This window comes from Asterias amurensis, chromosome 3 (genome assembly GCF_032118995.1).
Source record: "Asterias amurensis chromosome 3, ASM3211899v1".
NCBI classification, from domain to species: domain Eukaryota; kingdom Metazoa; phylum Echinodermata; class Asteroidea; order Forcipulatida; family Asteriidae; genus Asterias; species Asterias amurensis.
In genome coordinates, this window is record NC_092650.1 from 1,659,189 (window position 1) to 1,678,034 (window position 18,846).

Genomic DNA, 18,846 nt, shown 5'->3' on the forward strand with positions numbered 1-18,846 from the left:
AGAGAATGGTACAGCCATAACAACTAGCACGTGATGTAGTGCGTGATCACGTATTCAATGGGCACAAGGCTGTTGACAGTCTACTACCTGTCATTTGGGGGCAAAGTTCCATTGTGAGCTTCAATTCCCACCTCAAATTTGTCTTTACAAAAGCAAACTTTCAGGTTTTTATTCGTCGTGGAAGGTTTTCCAACTATTTAATGTTACCGGACGAAATATTTGCAGAGAATGATGCATGCATTTTGTAAAAATAGCCGCAACCGATTTCAGTGACTAGGCAAACGAGCGTATTTTTAGACTAATGAATATTCACGTTTTCATTTACTGACATCCTGATTGGTTACAAGAATGAATATGTAATATGCCTCGTTGGCATTATTTTTTTTTTGAGTGCGTGTGAGCCGCGTGACCTCGTGACCTCAATAATCTCTCTGATGCAATCGTTGCATGAATCGTTGTCACAACCGGGGGGGGGGGGGGGGGCGGGGGGGGGGACCGGGAGGGGGGGGGGGGGCGCCCTCTCGAAAACTGTGACCCGGAAGCAAAAGGCAAAGACATTTCGCCATGCCTAGATTTCCACGTCAACGGTTTTGTGTCATGCCCGCTAGCTGTGCAAAACGTCCGTAGAAAAGTTATTTCCAGGGGGTTTCGTGACTGAAGTAACCGTCGTTATTGTTTTTGAAGTTTGGGGACAAAATCAGGTAAATTTTGTGTGATGTCACTTTATTTTTGTCATGTTTACGACTACGTTGTAAAATTTATAATTAAATATTTATTTTTGAGGATTGTAATTGTATCATGTTTCACTGTCCTGTTTGTACAATTTAACATCTGAATTGCTATGCAAATGCTGCAGGGTACGGCTAATACGAGATGACGAAATGCATTTATTTGCTGTTGTGAATACTTTATTAAATGATGAATCATTCATACAGCAAAGACAGAGCTTTTTGTAATTTAAACGACTAAATAATTTAATACATGATAGTTTTGTTTACAATGTTAACTAATTTTTAAAGTTGTTTATAATATTATTGTCAACTTTCTTTCTCTATCAATGATCATGGGACCTAGATCCAGAAACTGGGGCGCTGTACTCCTTCTTTCGAAATTTTGACTTTATCGGAGTACGCCCGATAGTGTCAAAATTTCGAAAAAAGGAGTACAGCCCCCCAGTTACTGGACTTGGTCAAGCTTTATTAAGTATGTCAAGAAAAATATAAAGTAGATTTCTGCACTGCACCGAGGAAAAAGAAAAAGACATTAAAATCAATCAACATCATCAGTACTACTATGGTACTGAAGGATTGGAAACACAACAAATATTTAATTTTCGTAAAAAATGGTGGACCACATAACTTTTGACATACACCACACCAAATTGTGTCAAGCGACATTCAAATGTTTTGACTGGGGTGAATTTCACAAAGAGTTAGGACTAGTCCTAACTTAGGACTAGTCCTAAGAGATATCAAAAATGTACAGCTATACCTAAGTTAGGACTAGTAACTCGAGATAAAACTAGTCCTAACTCTTTGTGAAATCCACCAAAGATCTCCTACGACGAGTCCTAAGTTAGGACTAGTCCTAACTCTTTGTGAAATCGACCCAAGGACTATAAAGCTTAGTTCATACTTCATGCAAAGCGAATTTTGATGTCACAGCTCTGTTTTTCGCGGAGTTGAGCACAGTTCAACTGATTGCAAATGATTCGATGTCAATTTGTGTCATCGAAATCCGTATTGTATTAACAAAAAGTATGAACCGGGCTTTAAGGTTGTTGTAATAACCTTTCTGTATAATTCTGTAACCATCAATTCCTTTTAAAATATTTTTCTGACATCCCCAGTGCTAAGTGGCTTCTTATCCATATTGCTACCCGACGTCTTGAGAGAAGACTACATAATGCCTGTATCACCAGAGGAGCTTGTCAGACTCTTGGCACTTTTGGCCCAGGAGGAGAACCTAAAAGTGACTGTAAAGGAGACTATGAAAGGCGGAGCCATGGCTGGTGCTGGAGCTGTGATTGGTGGATTCTGTGGGGGCCCAGTTGGAATTGCAGTTGGTGAGTAAAAACTACATGTAAAGCCTGGTTCATACTTCCTGCAAATGCAATTTTGCAATACCATTTTTGACGACACAAGTTCGCAACGAATAATTTGCATCAGTTGACTTAAAGCTTGCTCAACATTACATTGTTTGTGTCTTAAGTGTTGCTGTTGTTTTGTTTTCTCATATGATTTTGTATTTGTGTTGCTTTGCCATGCTTTGCCATGCTTGTTTTTGTTGTATTATTTTATGAGAATTTGACACTTTTGTTGTAATTTTGTTAAGCATGATTGTTGTAGCACAGAATGAGGCAGTATCAGGAAGATTGCTCACACCTTCATGTAAATAGACATGTTGTCTATTAAAGGAACACGTTGCCTTGGATCGGACGAGTTGGTCAAAACAAAAGCGTTTGTAACCATTTTTTATAAAATACATATGGTTGGAAAGATGTTTTAAAAGTAGAATACAATGATCCACACAAGTTTGCCTCGAAATTGCGTGGTTTTCCTTCTACTGTGCGAACTAACATCGTTGGCCATTTATGGGAGTCAAAATTTTGACCCCCATAAATGGCCGACGTGTTAGTCGACAAGGTAAAAGGAAAACCACGCAATTTCGAGGCATGTTTGTGTGGATCATTGTATTCTACTTTTACAACATCTTTCTACCCATATGCATTTTATAAAAAACGGATACAAACGCTTTTCAAAGACCAACTCGACCGATCCAAGGCAACGTGTTCCTTTAATGTATGTAGACCTGGAACTCACTGGAACTCACTGCTTCTGGCATTGTGTGGCCTAATCATCCCAGTCTTAAAAATCAAACTTAATGAATTGCTTATTAACATGCCCCTGCTCCAAATTGTTAAACTCTAGCTTTAGCTCGCTTAAATACTACTGTAGCTTCTTGTTCAGTTTAGTAGGGGAAATAAATAATATTGAAATCAGAACAGGAAATTGCCTCTGTGGCTGTCATCTTCAATTGACTTTCCTTTTGGCTGTCTCCATCGTTGAAACTCCAAGATCATATTTAGGTTGATAGTCTTAAAGATCAGTTCTTGAATGCATCACTGGCAGTGGCATATAGTTTCCATGGCAACTCTTGCAACAAACATGCACTGCATTGTATCCTGACTGGAGTCTTTGGGTTTAGAGAATCATGACACTTGTCAACTCCTGGTAGAGCACTTTTGTTTCTGTGTGTCTTGCTATTGATCTTCATGTCGTGGTGTCTGTGACAATGAAGTCTGTAAACTTGTATTAATCTTTTTGAGATATGGTGGACATTATACTAGGAGTGCACTGTTTGATTTACCCAAACCTAATATTTATCAACAAATTGTGTCCACAATATTTTTGGGGGGTTGCATTTTTAAGCAATCTCTTGCACATGTTCATGCAATTATGGTCTTCAATGGTCTGTTGACAAATATAAGTAGAAACACCCAAGGGCCAGTCAAATTCTCTTCAAGTCGTAGAGTTGGTGTTTAAAAAGAAGCCCTATTCACAGGCATGATATTATTCCTACTCTAGTCTGCTTTTCAATATTTGTTTTGCCCTTGGGAAAAATCTGAACAAAACTGTGATTAATAAGCCTGAAATGTTTATTAAAGCCTATCACGTATACGTACGTACGCACACGTAGGTCACCCGTTCACTAGACAAGTTGCTCCTACTTTTTTTCCAAAGACCAATTGTCATGCCTGTATTAAACCTAATGGACCTGGACTTATGTGGACACCTGAAATTGTGACTGGTCTAACTCCAACAGGCCAGTCTACTAAAAAAGGGCAAATCTTTTACTTCATATATGAATTGATGACCTTCATTTACTGTATTTCAAATGGCTTATTATTTTGTTGTCTGTGTGCACCGCATATCACTGTAGGCTTCATTGATTCTTTTTAGAGACAGTGACTGCGTGGTTAGTGTATCATTATTTTGTTAAATTTTTAAAACTTTTTTGTTTGTTTTATTTATTTTTTAATTTGTAGAGTGCAAGCTGTCCATTGGTCATAATGTAGCAATTTGATTTAAATTTGTAGCTTTTTGCATTGTCAGTTTGAATTGTTACCTACTGTAACTTGTTATCAGAATAAAATGTTGGATACATAATTGGGAAACTACCATCGATCGGAAACCTGACTATCTTTAGACGACCTCTAACAGGCATGCAACTCTTCCGCATTTCCGCGGAATTCCGCGTTTTTGTTGTTGTTTTGTTTTTCAGATTTTTGTTTTAAACCTAGCCTGGCATTAACAGTGTACAACTACAATCATGTAAAATAAGCCTAGTACACTCAAAAAATGCGCCTAAGAGCATAATAAACCTCAACATTTTCTAGGGTACCATTGTGGGTATCATGTCCCGTGGCGTTTCGGCTGCCTCGCTGCCGCGTTGTGCCTTTGAAAATTTTCCTCTTTTTTTCAACGGGCAGTTGCATGCCTGCTCTAAAGATTTTAACGTAAAGTTTGATCTTTCTCAGGTGGTACTCTGGGCAGTATAGCTGGTGCCATCATGACTAGTGGGAAATTTAAATCCGTGCCAGAAATACTTTGTGAAATGGATCCCGTGACTAGAAATCAACTCTTCGAGCACTTCCAAAATGTCATCACAGGGTTTGGAACCCATGATGTTGTGACGCTGACTCGCTTGGTGATGGGGGACCCAATTGCTCGGATACAGGCCTTGAATGGATTGAAAAACTTCTTTTTGACCACTTTGAAGATGGATGTGACGAGTTGAGACACAAGGACTTGCCGTTTTTCCTTAATAGTCCTCTGGCCAAACTCCGATTGGAAAACATTGGGACAAGAACAAATTCCTCTAGATGTTTCCCGACCGACTCGGGGAATGATTTCATCCAGCAATTTGCATAGCAGGAAATTTAGACTGAACTTATTGCTGATATTGAGTAGCAAATTCTGATTTTTGAGTAGCAACCCGTATATTTTTCGTAGCATTTTGCTATACAAGGGAAAATGTTCACCGAGGCTCTCTGGTAGCTCTCAAAGTTTGTGTTCATAGCTTTCTGAAGTCATGTAGACCAATACCTGCATAACTTGTTCATTGCTTTGTATTCAATTTTTGAATGAATGACAATGTTGAGTTGAAAAGCCAGTGAAAGAGCCTGCGGACTGGTGAATGAAGGAGCTGGTAGAGATCCAGCTGGCAAATCAATGAAACGCTGAGAACAAACTCAGGAATCTCTACCTCTTTTGTTTGTACAGGGATTCATAGTTTGTTGACGCAGACACTCAACTTAAAAATGCACTCACCTTTAGAGGGTTTGGGTACTTTTTTTACAATAAAAAACCCAAACATTTTACATTTAACTTGCCTGGTTTAAAGATAATGATGGAAGAAGGCTTCCCCGAAAATATTTCTTGTTGAGGTGGTGTAGTTTTTGAGAAGAGAGTTAAAAAAATTAACAAAAATAATTGTACTGTTTATGCCAAGTGTGTGATGACTAACATTATTGGTGCTTTAGCAAAGAGATGGATCTCTTTTTCCACCGCAGTTATCTGTAAAAAATAATCATGCTTTGTGTTGCAAACATTGTAGAATGCTACTGTCAGTACCCAGTTTACACAAACAGAATTTGGCTGTGACAAGACTTATTATATAAACTTAATACAGTAATATTAATTAAGAAAAATGTTATGCACAAATACTGTTATGTATTAATTAAGGAAAACAGTGTATTCACTGTGGGGTAATGAGCCAGACTGGGTTGGTGGCAAGTGGTTGTTAGCGGACAGAGCCAAAGGCGAGGTCCATTTATTTATTTAAAAATAATAATACACAGTTTTTACATAGCGATTTATCTCAAAGGATAGGGAATCTCAAAGTGCTCTAAAGATGACTTTTTTGTAAGGGTTTGTGGGCTACTGGGTTAGTTAGGGTGAGTTCGTTCAGCTTCCCTGGGTCTACTCCCCCCCCCCCCCCCCCCCCCCCCCCCCCCCCGTGCTCACTCGGGTAAGCCCCTAACAAGAGCTAAACGAACGATCACTCACCGCTCTTGTGGTGACGTCATGCACCTGGGGCCAGACCCAAGTGACCAACTCCACAAGCAGGGCACTTGGGGCTGACCTGGGTGAGCCCCTGGAATGAGTCGACCTAGGGAAGCTAAACGAACGCACCCTTAGTCTCAGGAGTATTCCAGTCGCATACAAATAAGATGAAATATTAAAGAGACACCTGGTGAAATTTACTCTGTTTGGTAAACCTAAATTCACTGTCCTAAGCTACCTTCGGTGCTTTTTAACACCAGCTCTGTGAATTTGGCCCAGTTCACAGAAACAATCTATATGACCAGAGCCAATAACACTTGATAAGGACAAAGCCTTATATTGTGATTAAATTGTATTAGGATTTCTTCTGGGCCCATTTTCATAAAGCCTGTAAGCACAAACAAACGTGCTAAGCACAGACAAATCTTGCTTAGCAGAAATTGGGTAATAGCCAAAGCCAAAATTCCATGGAGTTGACATTGTTGGAAGTGGTGCCCCCACTCAGTGTTTGCTTTGCAAAGATTTTTGCAAAAACCAATTCTTTGTGCAAAAAACCCCAAACAGCTCTATGAAATTGGGCCCAGTTGACCAAGTGGAGGATTTAGAATGATTTAGGTCGACGTTGACAGGTCGGATATTTACTGTGCTTATCACAGGGTCAGGCACTTAAATCTTTAGAGTCTAAACAACTTGGTCTGGAGTAGCATTAGGAGAATAGGATGATGGAATGTGCGCATCAGTGAGATGTCCTTGTCTTTTGGGCCATGTCTATGATGTCTTTGTTATGTCCAATTGTTCCACTGTGTCATGTTTGTCAGACAAGTGTCATCTTTAAACCATCTTACCAGCTTAACAAACATGTTTTACACGATAGCAACTAAAAACTCACATTGCCACTTCAACTCATTGGTTTTAATACTAATGTGTTTGTTACTGTGTTATCAGGCAGAATTTGTAATTTTGGAACTTGGCAAATTGCCAAAACATAATAAGTACTAATTAAAGCTCTTGAAAATTATTTGCATTCCTTTATTTTTCACTTAATTCTAGCAAGTAGTAATTGTATATATTGATATATAAAACTGTGCAAGTCGTTTCAAATAATAAAAATAATAATTGTTTGGAAGAGAATTTCACTGTCATTTTGGATTTTTTTGTTTGTTTTCGAATCTTACCTTGTCACAGGAGGTACGTTAGGTGGGATGATGGCGCGATGGAAGTACAAAGGAAACAATCGACCCCTCACAGACGTCCTCCCCGAAATGACGAAAGAACAACGAGATCAACTGCATGAACAGTGTCAACCGGTACTTCGCGATTACATCGACGATGACTTCATCTCTATGAGTCGGTTGATGAATAACGACGGGGAATTCCGAGAGAGATTGGTGCAGAGTCTTAAGACATTCGTCACCGAGACCATGAAACTTCAATTATGTGTGGAACTGCTCACAAGAGGCAAAGCAGAATGACACTTATTTTTCATTTTTCGTTCTCCTTTTATTTTAACAAGAGGTTGTTTTTTGTTTTGAAAGTGCTTTGGAAGGATGGCTCTAGTTCCGGGGTCAATTTTACAAAGAGTTAGGACAAGTCCTAACTCTAGGACTGGTCTAAAGAGATATTAAAAACTTACGGCTAGTCCTACATAAGTTCTAGGAGGATTAACTTGTCCAAACTCGATATAAGACTGGTCTTAACTCTCTTTGAAACCCGCCCTTGATTTCATAAAACTGTTAAATATTATTCAAATAAAGACTGTGGGGGGGGGGTGCAATGGTGAGAATATTTTCATGTGTTAAAAGATGGAGTTGTACATCTGTCAACGAATGAAAACATTCTCTCCATTGCAGGAATGCAAAACATTCATTATTTGGTTTAGGATAATGCCAGAGGTGCGTGCCATTTTTATCCCACCAATGGCGCGTACCCCGAGGGCATGATGCGACTTAACTTCCAGCTATGCTGACATGCTAACCTGTTCCAGTGCTCCACTATTTTGCACAAATGGTATGTTATTGTTTAAAGGTGGCCATCGTGCCAATCGTTCAAAAAAATGGAGCGATCGAAGAACATAGCATGACACCATAGGGAGAGGTAAGCTTTATATAACATCCAGGTAGGTCTTTGGAGAAACAGTCGACAAAAGTGTACAGGATTGTATTTTCGCATCCACTACGAGGACTTTTTACTGCTTGATATAATGCATGTACGCGCATGGTGTTGCCTAGCTCGCAATACAAAGAAGAAAAACAAGGAGGGGCTGAAAATGCACCTTGAATTGTACTTAACTGGAAGTAACAAAAATAATGCCAGTATTCTACAAAGCAAGAAGCTTTGTTAGAGAGTTTATGATCTTTAGCAGTTTTATGAAACGGGCCTATATTGCCATTTTTAAAAGCAACAAACACACTGCCTTTAGATGATTTTGTGTGTGCCATGTCTCCACTGATTAGCGTTGATTGACTTTGTAGTTGAATGAAAAGTGCCCAAGTAAATCAAGGCTTCGATTGAAAAAAAGTTCTATTTAAATTTAACATTAACTTCAACATGTAAAGATTATAGATCATTAACAAACTAATTAATATATCAACTCATTTACATAATTTTGTCTTATAAAACTTACAAAATTTTAGAGAACTGACTGACTTCTGGGATAATTTGGGGGATATGGTTTTGTAAATTCATTTGACCACAAGATATATTTTCACGCCATTTCTGTTGTACCATTTCATGATTATGTAATTGTTGAAGACGGTGAGTGGCTTTGACGTACAGTTTACTGCAGCATAGCAACTAACTGCCATACTACAAGTCATTCCTCTAGTATTTAAGCGCTTTGTGTGCTGCTATTTTATTTTACTTAAGGAAGTGTTTCTACAAAACAAAATGTCATAGTCTTACAATTTGATAATGTTACGGTTTATGTGCCTTAAATTTGTCAAATTAATTTTTGTTGTGCTGGCAAGAAGTTTTTCTTTTTGGTATTAAGAGCAGGGTAAATTACAATTGAGACCAGCATAAGTTTGCAGATTTTCAAACTTTGATACTAAAAGTGAAAATCGTTATTTTTTAAATTTTGCAACCTGTTTTGTTATTTTGTTTGTAAGTTTTTGATTGCATCCAAGAAATTTGAATCTCAAGATTCAACTAAACAATGTTTATTGTCTGAATAAGAGAAAATTCTAAATTTTCTTTAAAAACAACAACTTTAACTTTAACCATGTACCCTCCTTTTTTTTGGACTGCCTCCTTAGTTTTCACTCAAGAACCTATTAATTTGCATGCAAACTAGATATTGTGTTTTGAGTTCAAAATATGGGGTTTAAGTAAATTTATTCCCATCCAAGTGCCTTAAGTAGTGCTAAATGTGTTGTTTTTGACAAAGTGTTTCCATTTGGGGATCATTGATACCCTCAAAGGAATAAAAGGTTCCAATTGGAGTAGAAGAATATACTTTAATTGGGGTAGTTTAACGGGACAAAACCAAAAAATGAGAATGACTTGGTGCCACAAGTACAAATGTCTTGCCGAATACTTAACGTAGTAAAAACTCATACTCATTTTTTTTTTTCAGTATGATTTTCTTTGTTTGTTTGTTTGTTTGTTTACTTTCGGGGAAAGGAATGGCCATCAGTAATATTTTTGAGGCAATATCTTTAGATGTGGATTGCAGATCAAAAATTTGTCGAATCTTCTTGTTTTTGTTTGTTCTTCTTCCAGTTTGTAGGGTTGGTAGATTTTGGTTATTTTATTTTCAATTTCAGTTATTTTGAGTAATTTTGGAAATTCACATTGCAAGGAAACAAACGGGGGACATTTTTTCACTGATTTCATGGATTATATGGCAAGTTTTGTCTTCTCAATAGTTGTTAATCCTGCCAAACTAAACTTAAATTTAAGGTTGCACTGCAGATCGGAAACTGGTTTTATTTTTCTACAAAACTCCTTTTGGCTGTTGCACCATTCCAATGATAGGTTTAAAATAGGATTTCTTAAAATGTTGCTGTAAAAAAAGATGGCTTTAATTTGGTTACACCCATTTGTTCCGACACCCCTATGTTTTGATACCCCTATGTGTAGACCATTAAGTGTATTTTCCTAACCCTTTCCCTAAATCACCAGGGTTTTTTTTCAGAACATAGGGGTGTCGGAACATAGGGGAGTCGGACTGTGGAGAAGTCATCCTTAATTTTATAAACATTGATATACTTGTGTTTGGCCTTCTTTTACCAAAAGAAAAGGTCTCAATTCGCAAAATGTAAAAAAGATGGTCACAAATCAAACTCTATAAAATAAATTGACAAAGTAAAAACCAACTTGTAATTATCTATTTTTGAAACTTTAACAGAACTATAAATTTAGTGTTTAGATTACTAATGTAGTTGTAGATTATTAAGTAGGCTAATTTCATTTCAGTTAAGTTCTCTTATACTTGTATGAAATTATTTGGAAAATTGCTTAAAGCGTACAGATAGTATAGTTTTGTGTTTTTTGTTTCCAACTTTTGTTTGTTTTATAAAAGTATTCATATAATATTCAAATAAAGAGCAATTTTGTAATCAAGGTTGTGCTCTTGTTTGTTTTATTTAAGTTGTCACTTCTTGTCTTGGGAATGGAAAAGACACCCATGGGCGAGTGGGGGGGGGGGGGGGGGGGGGGGGGTTGGAGAGTGGGAAGACCAGGTTAAAGATGAGCAGCAAACCTCAACTTATCTGCTTTCATTATCCAGTTTTTTAAGTACCACCCACAACAAAGCAACTTTCTTTGTTTAGAGTTTGTTATAGGTCACAAATTGCAAAATAAGTTAATGAATAAACAGATATGGGCTGAAAAGAGAATATGAAAATATATTTTGTTGAGCACCTTTAAATCACATTTTTTTAAGCGGACTATTAGCTATGAAAAAGCTCTAAAATCACTGACATGTAATCAGTTTGAATTTAACATACTATTATAAAACCCTGTATCATGGGAAAAGGGGAAAAAAATCCCTAAATTTTCCTTGCTAAGCGATTATAGACTTTTCCTTTAATATCTCCTAGTCATCACGTGACTGACCCCGTTTCGCCGCAGGTGGCGCAATGTTTTGATCATGTGACTCGTCCATTCACCAAAATGGAAGATGGCGGCGCCCATGTGGCAAAAAATAGTCATTGCCATATGGCTCAAAATAAACATTTTTATGTCAGTTAACAATGCTGAGTCTCTGGACATGAGTCAGGGGTAGGTATAAACCTTTAATATTAGATATTGAAATGTTCACATATTGTAGAAGTTTTTGCAAAATTATCGATAAAATTAGTTCATTGCTGCACGCCCAGTTTCCGGACAGTATTGCCCGTATATTTTTGTTCCGGGTACCTGCTTCCGGTCACTTCGGCACCTTGCAAACTCAACAACCACAACAAACCCGGCACATACAAACTCGGCACCAAGTTGAAAATGTTTGACTTTGAGACATTGAAGTAAAAAATAGGCCGGTTCGGAGTTTGTATGGTGTCTACCAATGTCTACTATGTCTACATTCTTTTCTTGGTGCAGAGTGGGTGCCGAGGTTTGCAGGTGCCAATAATGCAAGGTGCCGAGTTTGCGAGGTGCCGAAGTGTCCTGTAAGTGTATTCGTTTTTGTTCCATACTATATTATAGCCAACCAATGGGATGGCTAAAAACCAAATCAAATAAATGAGCCTGCCATAACCAATGTGTCCGGAGTCAAATCAAGTCACGAGTCAACTCTGCAGTTGAGTGCCTGTGATGATGATGATGTAGGGAGAATTAAAAAACAAAATAGAATTTTTTAAAAGATAATTTAGTCAGGCCGTGTCTTAGCTAAACAGCGACTTGCCTTGGGCTACTGCTCCGGCTTGATCAGTGCATCTGATCTGTATTGAAGAATACTGAATAGACAAATGCGAGCAATGTACCGTAGCTGTATAGCGGAGGTCTTTGTTTTGAGACGCAGTTTTGAAACGATTCAGGACAAACCTACCGATAGCGCTTTTTTGTTTAATATAACCTACAATGAAAATTATTATTGAATATTTTTGTCAAAAGTGAGCATTTTCATTAAGGAGATAACTTATGTAATTTTTAGTGTATAGACGAGAAGCCTATAGTCTGTACAGCCTCTTTTCCAGCTGTTTGTGTCGCTACCTGCAGCATAATGATACACTTTCTTGTGGGAGCTGTTCTAAACGCACAGAGTTTCGTTGGGGCACTAGTACGACTGCAGATATTCCTTCCTTCCTTCCTTCCTGTGAAGTGCAGCCTCGCATATGTGAGGATAAATGCACTGCGTGTTTGCGCATGCGTCCAAGAAAAATAAGCAGGACATGCTGTCGAGTGCGGAAATTTTTAGTGTAAACAAGTGCAAGTAAAAACTGTTGGATATGGAGAGCTACTTAGATGGATGAGTCTTAAGTGCAAGCTTAAAGGCTTCAAGCGATTTGTACTCCGCTGGATCTACTGCTAGGCTATTCCAGTCCCGGATGGTACGTGGGAAGAAGGAGTTAGTAAACACAGTTGATTTGGTGTGAGGGATGACAAAGCGGGATTTGTGACCTCTTGTTGATGTAGATAGATGGACGAGGTACTGGTTCCACTCAATGTCAACGAGACCGTAACATCTTTTAAAGGAATACACCCCAGTTACTGGGTCCAGTATTTGTATTAGGTTTCTTTAAGTTGAATTTTCAGTTAGACTTTGAACGACTATATTTATTTGATCAGGCAGTGGTGCACAATCTTTTCTGAAAAATTATTTTTAAAGGAAGCGTCCCTCACCTTCTCTTATTTCAGAGTCGTCCAGGTGGATGTTCTAACACCTTACGCAGATGGATTCCACGGGTCACCTCACAGTCAACGCCATGTCCGAGACTGCCAACCAATCAAGTATGCCAACTCTACCATCGAGTCGCAGGCATCCCATGGATTCGGTGCCTCTCAGGTCACCCTACCCATCACATCAACTAGGCAATTCATGGACAGCTCAATATATTTCAGAACTACCTTTGGTCACTTGACTGTTGTGAATGATCCCGCGCGGACGTTGTCGGTGCTAGAGCCCTTTCAAAAAGATGGCTGTTCCTTAGGATTAAGAGTTCCTGTAACGAGGTCTCGATTACAAAAAAACTGTCTGTTGGCAACAAACGCCGGCTTCTTCAACACGCATACCGGTGATTGCTATGGAAACGTTGTGAGTGAAGGGAGGCTCGTTAAAAATGGACATGGAGTACAGAATGCCCATTTTGGCATCAGAGCTAACGGGAGCTTAGTTTTTGGGTAAGATTTTGTTATGGTTTGCAAATCGCTTTTAAATTTGTTAATTTTTTATGATGGGAGACTTTTGGGATGCTAGGTGGCAGCAGACTTACTAGTAGGTATTAGGTAAATCCATTGTTCTTAAAACCGTGAACATGCTACAAAAACAATGGAAATTTCCCTGTAAGTCTGCTGCCACCTAGCGTTCCAAAATCTCCCATTCTGCTTAAAATAATGCTTGGTTTTGTTGTTAAGAGCAGGTTGTGGTTGAGTGGCTGAGAACACTGGACTCTGGTGTGTCTGATCAGCAAGTTGTGGGTTCGAGTCCCTGTCATGACACTTGCATCCTTGAGCAAGATACTCTGCCATGTTTGCTTTGCCCTTTGGATGGGACATTAAGCCATAGGTCCTGTGCTCTCGGATTGGTAGTGCACTTCAAATAACCCAGAGCACTCTTCATGGAAGACACAACCAACCTGGATGATACAAAAATCGACAGCATAAAGACTTGGTTCAAGTATTCAGGCATGCAACTCTTCCGCGTTTCCGCAGAATTCCGCATTTTTGTTTTTTGTTTGACGTGAAAAAAAAAAAGAAAAAAAAAAACGAAAACGAAAATTTTTTTTTTTATTATTTTTATTTAGCCTAATATATGCCTGGCATTAACAGTGTACAACTACAATCATGTAAAATAAGCCTAGTGCATGCTAAAAATGCACCTTAGAGCATAATAAACCTCAACATTTTCTAGGGTACCATTGTGGGTATCATGTCCCGTTGCGTTTCGGCTGCCTCGCTCCGCACTGGCGTTGTGCCTTTGAAAATTTTCCTTTTTTTTTTTCAACGGGCAGTTGCATGCCTGAGTATTGGATTTGTGAACCTTTTAACTGGTACGACTCTCCTTGATGAGGGGTTGTGACTTTTATTCTTTTGATTTACCCCAATCACTAATGGTTTAACCCACAGGTATCTTTCAGAGTTTGATCTTCTTGATGAGGAGAATCCATTTCTTCAGCTGGTAGGGGGTGTAGGGTGGCTATTGAGGGACGGAGAAGTTTACGTGGAGGAGAGCAAGAAAGTAGAGTGTAAAAAATCAGAGGAAACAGGTAAAGACTCTGAGTAGATCTTTTCAATTTGATTCCTGGCAATGGTTTTATGGGACAGGATTGTAGTCTTGAATGGTAGAGCAGAGACAAAGCAGATTTCTATTCTAAATTCAGGAAATAAAAAATATTTAAAAAATCTCCAATACACTTATCACTCTGTTACCTTTTTTTAAACAAAAATTATAACTTTTTTGTTACTTTTAGGTTCAATAGAGTCTTTTTTTAATGTGGTTGCGGCCCGGATAGCTGTAGGAAGCGACAAAGAGGGTCATGTTATTATTGCTCATGTGGATGGCAAGTCTGACTCAACAGGGTGAGCCCATTTTTTTTTAAAGCCATGTACTTGTTTCTACGGACAAGGATTCTTTGTTTGATTAAGCAGGATTCATGATAATGTTGTGAACCAGGCCTGATACTTCACAGATGCAACGGAGGTGATTGCCTCTGTGCCTCGTGGTCATTGCCTTGGTGCCCTTGAAATGCTCCAGTAGAAATTTACAATTTCCTCATAGGGTGCCCTTTACCAAGGAGAAAATGCCTTGGTGCCCTTGCCCTTTCAAACACGAAGCATACAGGCCTGCTTGACACACTAAATGTCCCACCTGGCGCATGACAGCTCTGTTGCTAATCACCCAGAGATGGTTGTTTGATGGGGGTATTTATTTGTTTGTTTGCTGTGTTTCCATAACACAACAAACATCATGGGCAGCTTAATATAGTGTGGACCTGGTTAGAATCAACCCTCAGACCTGAGCCCTGCATATTAATTGAGCTTTCAGTCCCTACCCTATTGCTTGAGTTTCCTAAGAATGCTATTGTAGGACCAATAACATACTGTTGCTTTCCTTTTTGTCACACCAGGGTTTCTCTGGAAGAGTTCGCTCAGCTTCTTAAGCGCAATGGAGTCGTGAATGCAATTAACCTGGATGGTGGTGGTTCGGCAACCTATGTCATCAATGGAACGGTGGTTAGTTATTCTACGGATGAATGGTGAGATAATAATTTGTCATCTGGCTTTACAGATCTTGGGTCGATTTCACAAAGAGTTGGAACCAGTCCTAACTTGGGACTAGTCCTAGGAGATATACAAATTGCATGGATAGTCCTAAGTTAGGACGAGTAACTAGTCCTAACTCGAGATAAGACTAGTCCTAACTCTTTATGAAATCCACCCCTGGTCTGATTTTGGGTTTGAAAAAAAATTATATTCTTTATCTCTGATGCAAAACTAACATATATTAAATCTGCTATATCATGGAATTCAAACTGCCTCTAGCCACAAAGCAAGCCTGGTGGACTGGTGGTAGACATCTATTCTAGCAATGCAAAGGTCAAGGGTTCGAATCACACCTAAGTGATAGCCTGTGAATTATTTTTTACAGATTTTGGGGAAAGTACTGTGTGTACAGTGCTTAATACACATTGGTGAAAGGGTAAAACAAAATTATATTCTTGATCCCCCATACAAAACTAACATACATTTGGGTTTTAGTACAAGTTATTTTGGGGGTTATCTTGTCCATGAGTCCATATGAAATAAAAACTACTACAACTGTTTTTACTGTTCCTGTAATTTTCAGTGCGGATCGTGTGTACCGATGTCCAAGGGCAGTCTCCACCATACTGTGCGTGCACGAGCCAGAGTGTGACCCGCCAAACTGCAATAATCATGGAGAATGTGTTATGGGTGAATGTCATTGCCATGGTAACTGGGCAACTCCTCGTTGTGACAAGCTAGAGTGTGGCTTGTTGAACTGCAGCAATAACGGTTTATGTACAGAAGGTAAGGCTGATGCTTCATATGAACTTGTAGCATACTTAGTCGGTGATCATATCTCATTAGAGATAGTCATTACATGGTGTTACCGCAACCCTTTCCATATCAAATTTCCACCATGCAAAGTTTCAAATCCTACCATCTTGATCCTCACATTTACAGATGGGTGCAAGTGCAATAAAGGTTTCATGCCACCAGACTGTTTTCAGCCGTGTGATCAAGGCACCTTTGGACAGGACTGCCTGACACCATGTCCGTGTGAACATGGCGGGGACTGTGACCCCATCACAGGGAAATGCGAATGTCTTCCGGGATATGCAGGCAAGCACTGTCAGCTGAGTAAGTTCAATTTGGGTTATCTGACCACAAGTTTTCATTTTTTAGTTTGTTTTTTTTGTTCACAAAAGTTGTGTCATGGTTGCACTATCTGGTGTTTAAGTTTTTGGCCCAATTTCATGGCTCTGCTTAGCGCTGAATTTCTGCTCTAGCTATGTAAGCGTAGAATGCATAGTAAAAGCCAAAATTCCACACTAAGCTGTGAAATACGCTTGACGTAAACACAGAACTCCCTGCTTCCGCAAGCGCTGATTCTTTGCTTATGGTAAGCAGAGCCATGAAATTAGGCCCTGATGTTTAAGTTCCCAAGTTTTTTCCTTGACCTGTTAAGGAAATGTATGTTGGTATGGTCCAAGGAATGTTTGAATCCACGCAAGACTTGCCAGTCTATTCTGGTTCACTGCAGTAAAAAAAATACAAATTTCAGCTTTTGTAAAAATCGTCAAATTGCATTTATACAAAGACCTAAAAAAAGAGAATTTTGAAGTTAAAATTGCTTTTGAAGTGTGTAAGCACCTTTCTGATTCAGTTTTTGATGTCTTGATATTCTTATATCTTGCACTATTGATATTTTTTATAATGCCATTACTATGAGCTCTGTTATAATGTTTGAGATATGATGGACACTATAGGAATCCACTTTCAGTTTTTTGTTACCCAAATATAAAAGTGTCCAAAAATTGTTTCCCGCCATATCTCCAAACTGCTAATTCTCTTGATGTATTATTACAGTCTGTCCATACGGCTACCATGGTCCCGACTGTAAGCAGAAATGCAAGTGTGATGATGCTGCCTGCGCTTGTCATCATATTACTGGATTGTGTACATTTGGCAGCAATGATACTGCCTATGCGGAACTTATGAAAGGTGAGTTTATTTCCACTTGCTCTGAGGACTGTACATTGGGAAGTCATAATTTTCCAGCGCTGGGGTTAGCTTGTCCAGTAGTGTCCTTAACCATTTGGTGTCTCTGCGCCCCTTTTTCCAGGCTCACAAAGTACTTATTCCAGTAACAAAAGGCTGTAAGCAATAAAATGGCTCCTGACAAAAAAAAAGCTGTGGCATTACTGTTAGATTTTTGTTGCTAGAATTAGCCAATGCCAAATTTAACCTTCCTATGATGACTAATGAACTGCAGAGAAAAACTTTCACACTTAGTTGTCTTGAAACCCCAATTTTTCATATTAATTGTTTACATCTTTTCTCCGATAACTTTTTGTTACATCTTTCTTTAATGCACACAACAAATGTTACTGGTACCCCACTTATTTCTTGCTTAGCAAAGAAAATCTGCAAATCAGAATTTCATGAAATTGGGCCCAGGTCACAACCAAACCAGTTATTTTGTCTGGCTTTCCACACCATGCAAATCTTCTTATATGTTTTGATTTCTTATCTGTCTTCACAGCTGGACAGTGCCTCGCCAATCGTGCTCTTAACGCCCAAAACCTCAGCCCGGAGAAAACCTTCTTCCAAGAACCCTATGCAATAGGTTGTGTGGTTGCCACGTTGATAGCTGTGGTTAGCCTGATGTGCAATATAGCCCTTCTCTGTTATCGCTGCGCTTGCCGCGTTACGTCTCATCCGTACCTGGTGTGTCCGACACACAGCAGGGCTCGCAAGTATCACATGATCAAACAGAGAGATCTAGAATTTGATGATACAGAAGAGACTGAGTCAAGTTTATGATTTCAGTTGATATGGATGTTGACATTCTTAGAGGCCTTTACAGTATGACACAATAAAACGGAACAATCTGCGACTCACTTAGTTGACCCAAGTTGTCGCATTACTGTATGTTTGAGTGAGGCTAAACCATCTGGCGCTTTTACCCAAACCCTTATGGTCCGTCTCAGGCTTAGCTCCATTATACATTTTTGGAGCACCATGTTTTTTGCACAGTGGTTCAAACATCAGACAGAGACTGGAACTGAGGTTTGAGAAAGACCCTATGACTTCTATTATAAAGAGAAAACGAATGCTAGACGAGCAAGTATGCATATTACATGGTCAGCCAGAGGACAGTATTTAAATCAATGATACGCACACCACATTGTCAGTCAGAGGATCCATACTGTTTAACATCAAAGCATTACGCAACTTGTAGTGACTCATTGACTATGGCTCACAATTTCATGGCTCATTTGAGTATTAGAGGGCTGAAGAGTCATGGTGGCTCATTGGCTCGTTGGCTCCTTGTTGTGACAATTCTTTTGCATCATCAAAATTGAGTGACTTCAGTTCTGATGGTGCAGAAGCTGAGCTCGCTTCAAATAAAAAATGTTGTTGGGTTGAACAA

General features: G+C 39.0%; 2 protein-coding genes across 3 annotated transcripts; both read left to right on the top strand.

The window, feature by feature from the left end:
• The first annotated feature begins 515 nt into the window (after positions 1-515).
• On the top strand, positions 516-10,615 carry LOC139935022 (protein C19orf12 homolog). 2 transcript variants are annotated; one of them, XM_071929470.1, is made up of 3 exons: positions 516-701; positions 1,850-2,065; positions 7,254-10,615. In XM_071929470.1, the coding sequence occupies exons 2-3, from the start codon at positions 1,906-1,908 to the stop codon at positions 7,538-7,540; spliced, it is 447 nt and encodes a 148-aa protein (XP_071785571.1). In that variant the 5' UTR covers positions 516-701; positions 1,850-1,905; the 3' UTR covers positions 7,541-10,615. The 2 variants fall into 2 exon arrangements, with proteins under 2 accessions (XP_071785571.1, XP_071785572.1); XM_071929471.1 differs by lacking the exon at positions 7,254-10,615 and adding an exon at positions 4,541-5,985.
• A 570-nt stretch (positions 10,616-11,185) lies between these two features.
• LOC139935269 (N-acetylglucosamine-1-phosphodiester alpha-N-acetylglucosaminidase-like) lies at positions 11,186-18,515 on the top strand. The gene is made up of 9 exons (XM_071929783.1): positions 11,186-11,291; positions 12,867-13,349; positions 14,295-14,434; positions 14,639-14,747; positions 15,296-15,424; positions 16,015-16,217; positions 16,374-16,550; positions 17,280-17,414; positions 17,956-18,515. The coding sequence occupies exons 1-9, from the start codon at positions 11,191-11,193 to the stop codon at positions 18,234-18,236; spliced, it is 1,758 nt and encodes a 585-aa protein (XP_071785884.1). The 5' UTR covers positions 11,186-11,190; the 3' UTR covers positions 18,237-18,515.
• Positions 18,516-18,846: the final 331 nt, after the last annotated feature.

What these genes read in the sequence shown, in the direction of transcription:
- LOC139935022 (XM_071929470.1), top strand. Translation starts at nt 1,906, where the DNA reads ATGCCTGTATCACCAGAGGAGCTTGTCAGACTCTTGGCACTTTTGGCC. An exon ending in CCCAGTTGGAATTGCAGTTG is followed by an intron (nt 2,066 to 7,253) that starts GTGAGTAAAAAC and finishes ACCTTGTCACAG; the next exon opens with GAGGTACGTTAGGTGGGATG.
- LOC139935269 (XM_071929783.1), top strand. Translation starts at nt 11,191, where the DNA reads ATGGCGGCGCCCATGTGGCAAAAAATAGTCATTGCCATATGGCTCAAA. An exon ending in AACGGGAGCTTAGTTTTTGG is followed by an intron (nt 13,350 to 14,294) that starts GTAAGATTTTGT and finishes TTTAACCCACAG; the next exon opens with GTATCTTTCAGAGTTTGATC. An exon ending in GGCAAGTCTGACTCAACAGG is followed by an intron (nt 14,748 to 15,295) that starts GTGAGCCCATTT and finishes TTGTCACACCAG; the next exon opens with GGTTTCTCTGGAAGAGTTCG.